The 14,348-nt window shown below is 42.8% G+C and overlaps 1 protein-coding gene across 1 annotated transcript in view; it reads right to left on the bottom strand.

The window, feature by feature from the left end:
• Positions 1–14,059, bottom strand: part of LOC126473888 (spidroin-2-like) — a 47,212-nt gene extending 33,153 nt beyond the window's left edge. The window contains exon 1 of the mRNA XM_050101225.1: positions 14,012–14,059. Coding sequence (XP_049957182.1) covers positions 14,012–14,023 — 12 coding nt within the window. The 5' untranslated portion in view covers positions 14,024–14,059. The remainder of the gene's footprint in view (positions 1–14,011) is intronic.
• Positions 14,060–14,348: the final 289 nt, after the last annotated feature.

Raw genomic sequence — 14,348 nt, 5'->3', positions numbered from 1 at the left:
CTAAGGCATTTGATTGTGTTGTACACAAAATATTGCTCTAGAAGTTGGACCATTACAGAATACGGCGAGTAGCTCAGAATTGGTTCACCTCTTACTTTAGCAACAGGCAGCAAAAGGTCATTGTCCACAATGTGGATAACGGCTATAACGTGGCTGAGTGGGGTACTGTCAAGTGGGGGGTGCCCCAGGGATCAGTGTTGGGGCCATTCCTGTTCCTTATTTATATAAATGATATGCCCTCTAGTATTATGGGTAACTCCAAAATGTTTTTGTTTGCTGATGACACAAGCTTGGTAGTAAAGGATGTTGTGTGCAACATTGGCTCAGTTTCAAATAGTGCAGTTCATGACCTAAGTTCGTGGCTTGTAGAAAATAAACTAACGCAAAATCCCAGCAAGAGTCAGTTTTTACAGTTTCTAACACACAATTCAACAAAACCTGAGGTTTTAATTTCACAGAATGGGCATATGATTAGCGAAACTGAACAGTTCAAATTTCTAGGTGTTCAGATAGATAGTAAGCTGTTGTGGAAAGCCCACGTTCAGGATCTTGTTGAAAGACTTAATACTGCCATTTTTACTATTCGAACGGTATCAGAAGTGAGTGATCGTTCAACACGAAAATTAGTCTACTTTGTTTATTTTCATTCGCTATTGTTATATAGTATTATATTTTTGGGGTAACTCTTCTCATTCTAAAAGGATATTTTTGGCTCAGAAACGGGCGGTTCGGGCAGTAAGTGATGTTAGTTCACGAACCTCTTGTCGACCTTTGTTCACGAGTCTGGATATTTGGACATGGCCTCTCAATACGTATATTCCTTATTGTCGTTTCTTGTTAGTTTATTCCCAGGAATAGCAGCTTTCACTCGTTTAATACTCGCCAGAAATCAAACCATTCAGGGATTTGAAATTAGGATTTTGGCCACATAACCTTGGTGTATGTTTGATGCCCCTAACTCTAGCAGCAAGCAACATGTTTAAGTAAGTGTAGATTCTTAGGTGGCCATGGTGGACTAGAGGTTACAGTGCTAGACTACGGGCATGGAGGTCCCTGATTCAATCCTGTGTAAGAGTGGGGAACTTTCCTCGTTCAAGTTCCCCCATGGCGGCCCCAGTTCCTCTCATCCTGCTATCAGGTTGAGAACTGGGGATCATTCCCAGGCATAAAAGGCACCCAGTGTGTTGGCCTACCCACCCTGTCCCTACTAGCGCCGCGCAAGTGAAAGGCTGCACTCTTAGCTCCACTCAGGCCGGACGCACGTTAATGGGTTCAACACCAGAGCCTTCACCTTTACTTTAATAGCTCCTTAGATGGAATCATTGTTTTTTCTAAGGTTGAAACTTCTGACAAAGGTATCTGGGAAAGGAGCTATAAAAACAAGGTGGTTGGAATCAGCTATTATGGTGTAAATGCTGCCATGGTCTGTTGTTTTATCAAACCTTCAGCTAGTTACAAGATTCAACAAAATCGTTTTGCTTCAATATGTGGACATATATTTAAAATACTTTTCCTAATCACTTCTGAAATCTGCTAGAAATTAGCATACAGTTCATTTACAAAAGGCGTAGTGCGTCCTGTGTAAAAGAAAAAAAAAAATGTGTTACGTCTTATGCGACTCACCCTGTGCGTACTGGGAGAGAGTAGAGTCTGATTTGGCAAGTGTTTAAGTCAGATTGTGCTTCAATGCGCTTAATCAATGTGACGAACATCCGGAAAGGACATGAAAGTGTAGCGTTCGCTCATTTTAGAGGAAGAAAAGTTAGGGTTTGAAGTTACGTCGATGACGTTGCCATTGCAGTAGTAAATTCGACTCGGAATTGCCACAAATTCCATCGTTTCACAACAGTTATTCAGTCTTCGCCTTCATGTGCTTAGGGAAACGATGGAAAACCTTAATCTAGATGGCTGCAATGGGACATGAAACCCACTACTCTAGAACTGTGGTCTTACTGGAGGAGTCACCACTCAGCAACACAACAACTCCTCAGTGCAGTTGATCATATGACACGCAGCAACAACATGAACAAAGCCACAGGGGCCGTGTTCCTTAACATCGAAAAAGATTTCGACCATCTTTGGCACAACGGCCTTATACGCAAACTAAGCGAAGCTGGTTTCCCGGACGGACTCGTACGTCTCATACACTCATATCTCACGAACAGATCTTTTCGGTACTGACGTGCAGGGCAAACAATCGACACAGCACGGTATCCAAGCTGGAGCACCCCCTGGAAGCATCCTAGGGCCCATCTTGTTCAACCTGTACAATAACGACTTCCCAGTAACACAAAACACGACGTTAGCCATCTACGCGGATCACACAGCCATGCTTGCACAAGATTGTAAACCATCGAACATTAATTCACGATACAGACGGCACTCAGAACTGCCGAGCCTTGGTTGGAACGGTGGCGTATTAAAGTAAACGTCGACAAGTGCGAAGCATTTCCGTTCACACGCAGACATCAACACTGTAGACGGATAACACTACACATGCACCAAAAACGTTTCCGAAAGAGAGTCATATGTCGTTGTTTGGCTGGACCTTAGCCGGCCGCGGTGGTCTAGCGGTTCTAGGCGCTCAGTCCGGAACCGCGGGACTGCTACGGTCGCAGGTTCGAATCCTGCATCGGTCATGGATGTGTGTGATGTCCTTAGGTTAGTTAGGTTTAAGTAGTTCTAAGTTCTAGGGGACTGATGACCACAGATGTTAAGTCCCATAGTGCTCAGAGCCATTTGAACCATTTTTTTCTGGCTGGACCGGAAAATTCCATGGGGGAACCACATCGAATACGTTGACAACAGAGTGCACGCGAGGCTCAGACAACTCTACCCAATGCCCAACAGCGAAAGTACATTAAACAGGAGGGTGTCGAGGTCCATATACATGATACTGATTAGACCTCTGATGACGTACGCAGCTCCAATCTGGGGATATACAGCTCCTACACGCCTGCGTCACGTGCAGATCATGCAGAACAAAGTGCTACGCATCATTATCAAAGCTCCACGCTACACACGCACCCTGTACCTTCACGATGAATACCGCCTTGGAACCCTCAAGGAAGTATTCAAAAAAATCGCCACATGACTATACAGGAACTCGAGACACTCGAACAATTCTTTCATCCTTACTCTGGGAAGCTATGATCACAATCATACGTGGAAGCATAAGCGACCAAAGACATTACTAGCTAACGCATAACCACCTATGGCAAACTAAAATACATCAACATGCGACAAACGTCGGTAAGCCTTCGCGTATCAGCAACGTTGACTGGATATGCCAGCTGCTATTAAAGCCGAGCAACAGGCTACAGCAGGGAAACCGACGAGCTCGCCCACTTACGAACAAATCGCCAACTTCACCCTACACTGTGCTTCTGATATATGATCTATTGGAGACAAAACAATGATGCACCTAACTGCTACAGGTATGCTGACACTGACAGAGAGATCAACACCGGCAGACAGCGGCAGCCGCCGAGTAACAACACCGCACTACGTCAAAGGTATCGAAAAGCGTGATACCCAAAGCCTACCATTGCCTGATCTTTCGCTGGCAGCAAGACATCCGCTACTGTTCCTACTACCCGACCAAACAATCGCAGAACTTATTTTCCTTTGCCTCTTACCTTGGAACTTTTTTTCCTCTGCCCTCCAAACCTATACTCCTCGTTCGACTTTCGACCCAGTCTATCTTCAGATGAGCGCGTATTAATGGTTAACCTTAACCAGACGTACGCAAACATCGCAGTACCCACATCCTGCGACCCCTCACATTAGTGAAAACTGAACCCTATGCAGACATGGTAGTAGACCTTCTGAGTTGGCCATCATGTCTGTGTGGGCGTGAAGGGGCTACACTTCTTAATAAAAAAAATACTGGAGCCTGAGAGACCAGCTGGCCACTTGTTCCAGCACTGATTTTGAGCTCAGCAGAGAATGAGTCAGAGTTAAATGGGAACAGGAATCTGACTGCATCTTATACAGGAAATTTGTATGAGGATGTCTTGAATACAATGGCTGAATTTGGCGTACAGTTTCATACCGTCAGATAATCAATCTTAGAACTGTATTGCACAGGTGAACAACCAGAGGCCTGCTGACCACATCCGGCCCGCAGTTGGTTTCAATCTGGCTCTCGGGAGAAATTCCGAGTGAGTTTAAAATGAAAGTTTTCTCACAAACACGAGCTTTGAAGCATAATTTGTTCTCATGACGTATCGGGAAAGGGATGCCATTCGTATCAGTTCGTTATCCAACAAACATTAGTCACCGACGCTATAGTTTAGATTTTTTGTGCCAGGAGGATTGTTCTCAAGGTTATATAAATATGTGAATCAGGCCCGCAGGTCACGAAACGTTGTCCGTGCTTGTTGTAGTGTGTCGCACTTATGTACTGCTGCACTGTAGTCGTTATAGTAAACGTGATGGACAGCAATAGCAGCTCACAGTATACTACAAGTACTTGAGTTACCAAGGTTCCGTAGCAAACAATAGTTTTGTTAATCTTTTACCACCTCAGAAATACGAAAGAAACAATACACTCTTAGTGTACGAGTAATCAGTGGGAAGGAGCAACAATTACAGAGTATCAGAATCAATATCTTTGAATATTCTTGAAGGTTGTTGCTGCCGTGAAGGGAAAAGCAAAATCAAACAGGTAAAAAGACCCAGAATAAGACAGAAGAAAGCTTTTGAGGAAATATTTTGACGCTAGTTTGCATATAACTATGAGAGAATTCTGAAGAAGGTAGCTTAGTGCATAAAGTTAACAATGATGCTGCGATTATATGAAATGGTAAAACAGTGAACTTGTATGTCACGTACACCTTTTGTACGTCATATTTTACTGTGATTGTGATAACTGGGTTGGTTAAAGTATGCATAGAGATATTTTTCTTCGTGCTAAGTGTCAGCGGATGTACAGTCTCGGTATGTGGCACCTTTTTAAATAATTTTGTTTCGTGGAGAAAGTAATTAGGAAGCAATTGTTGAATCATATAAACAGCAGGATAAGAGTTTGGAAAAACGATTATATTGTAGGGGATAAGGGATAATACTTTCTACCTGCCCATCATATTCAGTCAGATAAATAGCACTGATAAGGACCTCAAGTTATGATTTTGAGTACTACAAAAATAACTTTACTGACTATGGTCCGTGGATGACAATACAAAACAGACCTCTCAGGAAAGTCACGATAAATATTTGGAAGAGGGTGTAGAGCATATTAGACCGCATGGTACAATGTACCTCCCTGTCTAAAAAAGCACACGAATTATCTACCTTACCACAAAAACATAAGACAACGCACGAGAAACGCCTATACGAATGACAAGTGCAAATAATAGCACCAGGTAGTACAGAAGACGTCCAGACAACTGTTCTAGTTTTACGACTTGGACATGAATGGAGAAGGAACCGAACAATGTAACTACTAGGCTTTTACGCATACAACTATACAACAGTTTAAGATGTTAAAATGTAGGTGGGGGAACCGGTTGCATTGTCTGTTATACTCTGACAAAACCCTCGAAGTCACGATTTTAAAAGCGCAAAAACAGCATTATCAGATTTTAGTAGAGGAAGGAGCTATAACGGGTGTTTCGTCCACGAGAATTAAATTTCATTTATCGAGTTACTTTTTGACATAATGGCTAGAGCGTGACTGGTTCACAAGGTAATGAAAGATAGATATAACGCTGTAGTAAAAAGAATGGAACTATAATTTACGGCTGTTTTGCTTCTCTTTCAGCTTTGAAACAAGGTTACCAAAGCCTTGATTGTTTTTGTAAATAAACTGACAAAATTACTTAAATTGAAAGGGAAAATCTGTTAACTTACTATCAATGTTTAGAACAGAGTAAGATTACGTGAAAAAGACCTCCGTATGTATTCAGATACGATATTTATCTCGGCCGCTTATGATAAGCAGGGAATTCGTTTCCGAATAAATTAGTATTAAAAGAGGAACCTAGTAATATTCCGCTGTCCCCAACATATCACTCGCATAGGGGCCACGAAGACACATTTAGGATAAATACCGCACACATTTTAGCACATTCTTTCCTTGTTCGATACGCGAATGGAGCGGAAAGAAACCTCGATACTTATCACAGTGGGAAGAAACGTTTGCCATTCGCTCCATAGTGGTTTGTGTGTGTGCATATAGGCGCATAAATGCTGCTTGAAGCGAGTGCCATTATGAGTGGCGAAAGGAAAGCGAGAAAGTTCAAATACAATGAACATTCGATACTTTAAATCGTATAGACGAACAGCATTTTTTTACAAAAAGTACTTAAATAACAACAGTTTAAAATAAAAAATGCTTAGGTATTGTTAGCGCCGCTTACGGTCTGGCTACAACATTTCTCCACTGAGCCTTGTCGGCTGCCTTTCCTTTCACAAAAGAAAGGAAAAAGTAGTTCAGTATGAAGGAACTCTCCCCTAACAACGCGGGACCAGAATGTTCGACAGAGATAAATCGCTTAAGTACAAGGTTCAGGCCAGGCCACCAAATTCAGATTATATGCTTTGGCTCTTACTAGATTTCGCTAAACCAAAAGAAAAGGTTACAGCACCAGATACTGGTTTTTCCATTCATTGAATTCTAAGGTTAGATACAGCGCCGGAGTTTGTTTCTCGGTGGAGATACAGAGGCAGCGCCTACTCATGAACTTTCATATTTCCTTTTTTTTTTTAATTCTAAAATCAGTAGTTTCTTGTTTGATTTATTGTTGAGTCAGCCTACTGCGGCAAGTTTGCAACATTCTCGTCAAAAGTTATGGAAAAATGTATTTGACTTATTTGCGCCCGTTACTGTTCTCCCAAGCTAAGCTCTGTGTGGAAATAGATACAGCCTGTGGTTTAAATGATAGTAGCATTTGATCCTAATTTGGCATTAGTGGTTTCAAGTTTCTTGGGCTTGTCTATAGGGAGTTGTGATTTGATAAACGACCCTATTTCATTTATAGCTGTTGCTCCTATCAAGACTGTTGTTCCCTTTTTTCCCCATTGCTGTTAAATATATTTGTTGCTGATCATACAAATTTTCGCTTAGGGTACACTAGCTTTTTTTAAAAAAAGTGATCATAAAGTTTGGCAGATGGTTAATGATGTGTACTTAAAACCATGGGCCAGTCCTTTAACGTGTTTGATATTGGTTAAGCCGCACTATGAAAAGTCAGATTTCAATGGTCATTCATAGCGCAGTTTTCTTGGTTAAGATAGAGAATTTTCCCTACTGAATCACTCACCATTTCCTGCGTCAGTACTTTTAGTCACTGGTGTTTTTTGTCGTATTTGCTTATTGCAATTCTTTGTTGTAATTAATTCTGTCCTATTTGCAGGATTATTGCCAAGCATGGCGTGGCACCGTTGTCTTGGCGTTTTCCTTCTTAAGAGAGATAGTTTAACCTATGAGGCAAGGATACGACAAAACCGTCCCGATGGAAGTGTTGCTGAGTTAGTGGCTCGTTTGCGTACAGCGTAGTGAAGCCGTTTTGGAACACTATTTTATCCAGAATATTGGGTTAATTTCGACTATCGGGATAGAACTTTTCACCTCAAGTTTCATCCTGTTGAGCGGCTTGCCTTGTGTTCTATTCATAGTTCTCTGGAAGTCTGTGCCCCTCCAGAAAATTTGAGGCCAGTCACTTAGTCGTTTCCTACTGTTTTTATATGACAAGCCGAGGATAATGAATAAGATTTAGTATTGTACAAGATCATCCTTACTGATGAGGTGCCAGTTCGGCACTATACAAGTATGCCCTCCGAAAATGAAGAACTTAGGTTGTTTGATTGGTGGCATGTTACGTGATGGAGTTATCAGACCCTCTATATAGCCGTATGTATCGCCCCTATTTCTAGTAATTGAAGCCAAGAGTGGGGAGTTCGCTGACTACAGGTTGTTTCAGAATTGGTATCCTTGCCTAGTTTACATAATTGTTTTATGTGGCTCATGGGGCCAAGTTCTTTGCCTTTCTTGAGCTTAATCAGACTACTATTAGAGTCCTTTATCTGCGGATTCTAAACATATTACCGCCTTCAGTACGGACTGGAACTTATGAGTTCAACAGTGTTCCTTTTGACTTGTCCACTGACGCATCTGTTTTATCCCGCCTTTCACGTAGTGTCTCGGGTGATTTGAAGTTTAATTGTGTATATAACTATCTCGATTACGTTTTGGATTACAGCGCCATTTTCGCTGATCGTTAGAAACACCTGGAGGCGGTTCTGGAGCGTCTTATGGGGGGGGGGGGGGGGCATGGTTGGACGTCAAACCACCAAAAATCACGTTGGCGCGTCGGCAGATATCATTTTTGGGGCATTTCGTTTCTGCTGACGGTATCAGGATCATTCAAGATCGCACTAGGGATTTTGGCAGATTCCTTGTGCCCGGGAATAAGGAGGATGTGCCGGCCGGAGTGGCCGAGCGGTTCTAGGCGCTAAAGTCCGTAGGTTAGTTAGGTTTAAGTAGTTCTAAGTTCTAGGGGACTGATGACCTCTGAAGCTAAGTCCCATAGTGTTCAGAGCCATTTGAACCATTTTTATTTAAGGAGGCTGTAACTATGCTTATTGGCAAGGCAAATTTTTTTTTGTAAGTTCTTTCCAAAGTTTACCTAGTTAGCTGGGCCCAAATGACGATCCTAGGACAGGGGTTGTTTCCCACTGGGACGAGTGGCATCAGGCATCCAAACGGATGCTTCTACTTGCGGAATAGCGGCGGTTCTTCTGCAACAACAAACCGGGGAACGGCATCGCACCCCTTACGCTTCTAGAAAGTTGCTACCCTCTGAAACTAAATATTCCGTTATGAATGGTTAACATTGGCAGTCGTCTTTGCCCTCGATAAATTTAAGATTCATCTTGATCACAGGAAGTTTCTTCCATAAACGGATAACCACGCCCTGAATACGGTTCTAGCACATCCCCTTAAGACTGTGCGAATAACACTTCAGGCGATCCGGATTTCCGCTGTTTGTTTTAAGATCAGGCATATTAGGGGCCTGACAAGCTGGTGGCGGTTGCCTTAAGCCGCGTGTTGGAATACGAGGTGCATGATCACCAGGAGCAAGGAGGGGGTGGGGGGGGGGGGGACAGATCTTCCGAAGATTGCGCAAGAGAGGATTTTACGGAGGTCTCTCAACTCTTTACTGACTTGAAGGGAAAGCAAGGTCTTGGCCCTAGAATTGCTGGGATTAAACGGAGGTTATTACAGAGGGAACAGTTCCTTGGGTATAGCGTGCACAAAGGCATACTTTGTTATATTCGCTGTGGAGAGCGGGAATCTAAGATTTCTTAGTTCATGGAACTTTTCGTTCAGCGTTTCAATACTTTCACGATACCGTGGTTCGTGGCAGTTGCTAACGTTAAGGAACATGTTACTTGGCCTACCCTTCATAAGGACATTCGGATACTGGTGGGGGAGTGTGCAAGCTAAGCTCAATTCTAACTCGCATAAGGTGTTTTTGCAGTCGAATATGGAGGATTGTCTTATGGAAAAACTTTTTATCGACTAAGTAGTGCTCTTCCCTTGTACTAGTCCTGGTAATTGGTATGTTCTGGTGGTTGTTGATGCCTTTCTCCGTTTCTGCTCGTTGATTCTGAGTAGCAGTGTTACGGTTCCTTTGATTTTTCCCTACTTTGAACCACCTACGTCTCTTTTGAGCTATAATCTATCAGCTTTAGCTTCTAAAGCGTTTAAAAGGTTTTATTTTGAGAATACTGTTAAACTCATCACCACCACTCCATACAATTCCCAACCCTCCTTTGCGGAACAAGGCAGTCGTAATTTGAAGGCAATACTGATCGTATTTCTTGGGAGTTGTCAAAGGAAGTGGGATCTTTCGATATCATGTCTCAATTTCGCGTTCAATACGGCCCAGCACGAGTCTTTTAAGACCTCCCCAGTCTCATTTATATTTGCTTATCAGGTGAATCCCCCCTTCAGCTAACTTTAGGTCTATTAATCACATTTTCCCAGAGCGGATTAATCCGGAAATCATTCCGCTGAATTGGAAGAAGGCGAGGCGCCACATCCAGCACGCCCGACAGAAGTTAGCGAGGCATTACAATCGTGGTCATAAGGAGTTTACAGGAGAAGTGAGGGAACGTGGTTTTGTGTGGAACCCCAACATCGCCTTAAAAGGAGAGGTCGGTTATGCTAGTAAACTGGCTCTGCAGCTCCTCGGTCTCTGTGAGATCTTTTGGAAATTAAGTCCTGTTAATCTTTCTTTGCGGAATCTCCACACAGGTATAGTGATGTGGGCTAACGTAAGCCTAGTCAAGGAGAATCGTTAATTCTATAAAAAAAAGGGGCATGCCTCCCCTCCCCCACTTTTTTTTAGTTTTGATGACATAGGTTGGCTGTGTTGGCTCCCATTCCTTTTACAAATTGCAAGTCTCGTTCGCATGACTTCGCGACCACGGTATGGAGTGCGCTGTTTATCTAGGGACCGTGATGGTGGTGTCACGACAGGGGAAGTGACGCATTGCTATGTGAAGTATGAGCTGAGACCAGCGGTGCATGGACAGCGACGTCCTCCTCTGTCAAGGGGGTAACGTGGCTGGGAATTGTGTTGTGGCATACTGTGTTTAGTCTTTGGCAAGCTTATGTGTGTACAACGACTTTCTGGGGTCAGGCCCTTTCTTAGTGTAGAAGTCGCTCACGTATTACTGAAATGATTAATTTACTTTGTGGTAATCTAGTTGCGCATGATGGCTGATTCGTGGCCGTGGAAGTAAGCGCCCTTCTTACTTGTTCTCCTAGAGTGAATTTTGGCTCCGAGAAGCCAACTTCTTGTCTGCTAGCGTAGATCGAACTGTTACAAGTGAATATGGTTGTTCTGGCCGTATAAGATACTCACTGAAATTCTCGTCTCCTTCTCGGTATCTTCGTAGACCAGAGACGAGCCGAGTTGAGTTGCGAATTGCTGACAGTTTAGGTTTCTCAGTCCATGCTCGGCAGCACTCCTGGAATTGTTGGTCTATTCTGACATCTTGTTTTGTGATAACCACAGTGCATGTGTACTGTAACACGTTTATTTAACTTTGGCTATCTTGCTGAAAGGTGTAACTACGGTAGTGATGAGCTTGCGGTAGTGGTCTGGACTTCGACGCGCCTTTAGTCTGTTCCAGCGTCACGGATAGTCCGGTGTGCTGCCTTATGGGACTCCTGTATCGTAGTGCCAGTTATAAGTTATAATATTGTAATCTGTGAACTATTTCATGTAAATGCTGTTTTCCTATTCCTGAAGACCTAAGCGATCTATGGAGATCGTCGCTAGCTAACTTACGTAATTGTAAAGTAACCACATTCTAAGGACCTAAGCGGCCAGTTATTCTATGCCTGTTTGGTAGCCCTCGTTTCAACTGTAATATGTTTTCGAAATTTTATTGTGCTTATTATGAGAAGCTATTCCCTTTGCAAACAGCTCTTCCTTTTGGCTTAGTCTAACGTGGCAACCCCACTTTCCTTCTTTTAATTATGGAAATTGTAACGGCACTGGTTTTGGGCCCCTCGCGCCTAGTTTGAAAACAGTTGACCGTATGTCAAAGGCGCGGTACCAAAATGCAACCAGATTGTTTTGAGTTCTTCCTTATTTTGTCAAGTCATCACCCTGTTCTGTTCTATTTACTGTGTTTGGTGTTACCAGTGCAGTCTTGTAAGAGGAAAAGCATATACTCTGCATCGCATGGCTTACACCTTGTGCTTAAGTGATTTATCCCTGCCGAACATTTTGGCCGTGCGATGTTAACTGTGACCAATCTTACCCGGGGTACATCTCCTACACAGTGAGCGTGTTTTTATTTTTGTTTTAATTTAATTTTCTTTAAGGAAGGAGGGGAATAAAAGGCTTCAGCACCAAATATTAAGTTTGTTTTTCCACTCATTGAATTCTAAGGTCAGCCACACGCCGGAATTTGTTTCTAGCTGGAGATACAGAGGGAGCCGTTGCTCCTTAGTCTCATATTCGTTTAAATGTTGAGTGAGTCCAATGTGGTCGGCTTGTAACGTTCTTGTCAAAGGTTATGGAAAACTGTATTAGATTTACTTGCGCCAATTACTGTTCTTGCAAGCTGTGTCAAAAAAATTGTTCAAATGGCTCTGAGCACTATGGGACTTACCATCTGAGGTCATCATTCCCCTAGAACTTAGAACTACTTAAACCGAATCAACCTAAGGACATCACACACATCCATGCCCGAGGCAGGGTTCGAACCTGCGACCGTAGCGGTCGCGCGGTTCCAGACTGAAACGCCTAGAACAGCTCGGCCACACCAGCCGGCCAAGCTGTGTCCTTCGTTAACACAGATACAGTCTGAGGTTGAAATGCTAATAACGTTTGTCCCTACTTTGACATTAGACGTTTCTTGTTTTGTGCGCTTCGCTATAAAGAGTTTTAATGCGACTGAAGGCCCCGTTTCACTTTAAAACTGTTGCTGGTGTCCATAGTTTTGTTCCCTTGGTTATTTCCATTTGCTGTTTAATGCATTTGTTAGTGATCTCAGAAATTATCGCACTTATGATATGTAGTGTCTTATGTAAATGGTAATAAACCTTGTCAAATTGTCACTGATGTGTGCTTAAAACACTGACCCAGTCCTTTAATGTGTTCGAATTTGGTTAAGCCGTACTCTGTAGGGTCATCCATGATTTCCCATTTGTAGAGTAGGGTTGATGCAATACGGAATACAAGAGGGTTTCTAAGTTGGAGTAAAGTACTGAAAGTGATTATTTTCTCGAGGAGAGGTAGTGCAACGTGGAATATAAGAGAGGTTCTATCCACTTCCGAAAGTTCGAGAAAGGAAACAGTTGAGGTGGTGAGGTATTTTTGGGATGCATTCGTGGTTGGTTTAAACACTAAGAGAATTTGCGCCAGTGGGAAGTGACTTGATCGTGTCCTTGGCAAGGTCACAGTTTGAATCGTTCAGGAACTTTCATGACAAAATTAGGTTGTTTAAGTTCCGTTCAACCTTTGGCGGAGACGATTTATAGCAAAGCTTATGGAAACTGTAACAACAAACAAAAAAGGAAAACGACCCTTAATAGGAAGTCAAGAGTGAAATAGTAGGAGGGGCAGTCCTAAGCTAGATAACTTAATAAATATTGCAGTTTATCGTTAAAAGAGGTGTAAAAATATTTGAAACTATTGGATAGAAAAGCAATAAGGGTTTATAATTTTTTTCTGAGGATCAAGAGCAAAAAATATTTCAGGATGATCAAATCATAACGAGTGTAACGTGCACAAGCTGTACCTCACGGTAGCTACTCAAACTTGAAAAAATAAATTCACTAAGAATTACGGGTATGGAAAAGAAGAGCGTGTCATTAGAATCTCCTGAGAAATTAACACTTAGCGAGGAGCGGGGGAGGATTTGGGTGAGGGATGGGGATGGGGGCCTGAGAATCTCACAGTAACAACTTTTCTTCTTCTAGAGTGTACCTAGACCGCATTTCTTAAACACATTATATGGACTAATGTTCAAATAATAAATACCCATTATTTAATTTTTGAATTTTAAATTCTATGGTTTATAAAGTTCAATAAAATTAAAATCCAATCTCAGTTTAAGTGCAAAAAATTCCTCAAGATCTAACAAAATTCTCATATTTTCTGCGATTTCCCTTATTTTTCTTGGTAATTTGCAATTCCCTGAGAATTTTAGGTTTTTCAAAGGAATCGCCACACTGCAGACGGTCCGCTATCAAAGCGTTTGAATTTGTGTTCTGATAACTCAGGGTGGCGTTTCTGATACCGTACACCTTAAATGCAGGGCTGCATGAGCGTAAGATGTGTACCATAAGTCTGAGAGAAAGTTACTGCGGTATTGCCAGGTTTGATTGCTTAGAATGATAATGCATTACAAAGTTAAGTGAATGAAGTACTATTTCAGAAGGAATCGGAGTAGATGGAGAAAGGAAATTATAGGAAGGATCTACTAGAAAGTGAAGAGATGGTGCCTAGTGTAATGACCACCCTGCTGCAGCGTTACTCACCAGAATCTGCATGGTTGGCTGGTGGATGGTTGTACGACCAGAGGCGACTCGGAGCGACTGTGCCCTGAGCGCCGGCCGTCTGTGCTTTTATAGCGAGGCCCGGCCAGGCCAGGGTTCATCGCGAGAAAGTCTCCTCCCAGCTGAGTCCGTCCCTCCGCAGAGGGCGTGAGGAGCAGGCGGCTGGGCGTGGGCCGTGGACACCAGCCTTGACATTTCGACCGCGGGAACTGTCCCTCGCGCTTCACTATTACGGGAAGTACCCACTGTACACACATTACATACCACTTTCTTTAGGGTCATAACCACCAGTTCTGAGCCGCAGTTGTTGCGCTAATTA

The sequence above is a fragment of the Schistocerca serialis genome, chromosome 4 (assembly GCF_023864345.2).
Source record: "Schistocerca serialis cubense isolate TAMUIC-IGC-003099 chromosome 4, iqSchSeri2.2, whole genome shotgun sequence".
NCBI lineage: Eukaryota > Metazoa > Arthropoda > Insecta > Orthoptera > Acrididae > Schistocerca > Schistocerca serialis.
Note: the sequence above shows the minus strand (reverse complement) of the source record. Positions and strands in the feature narration are given on the sequence as shown.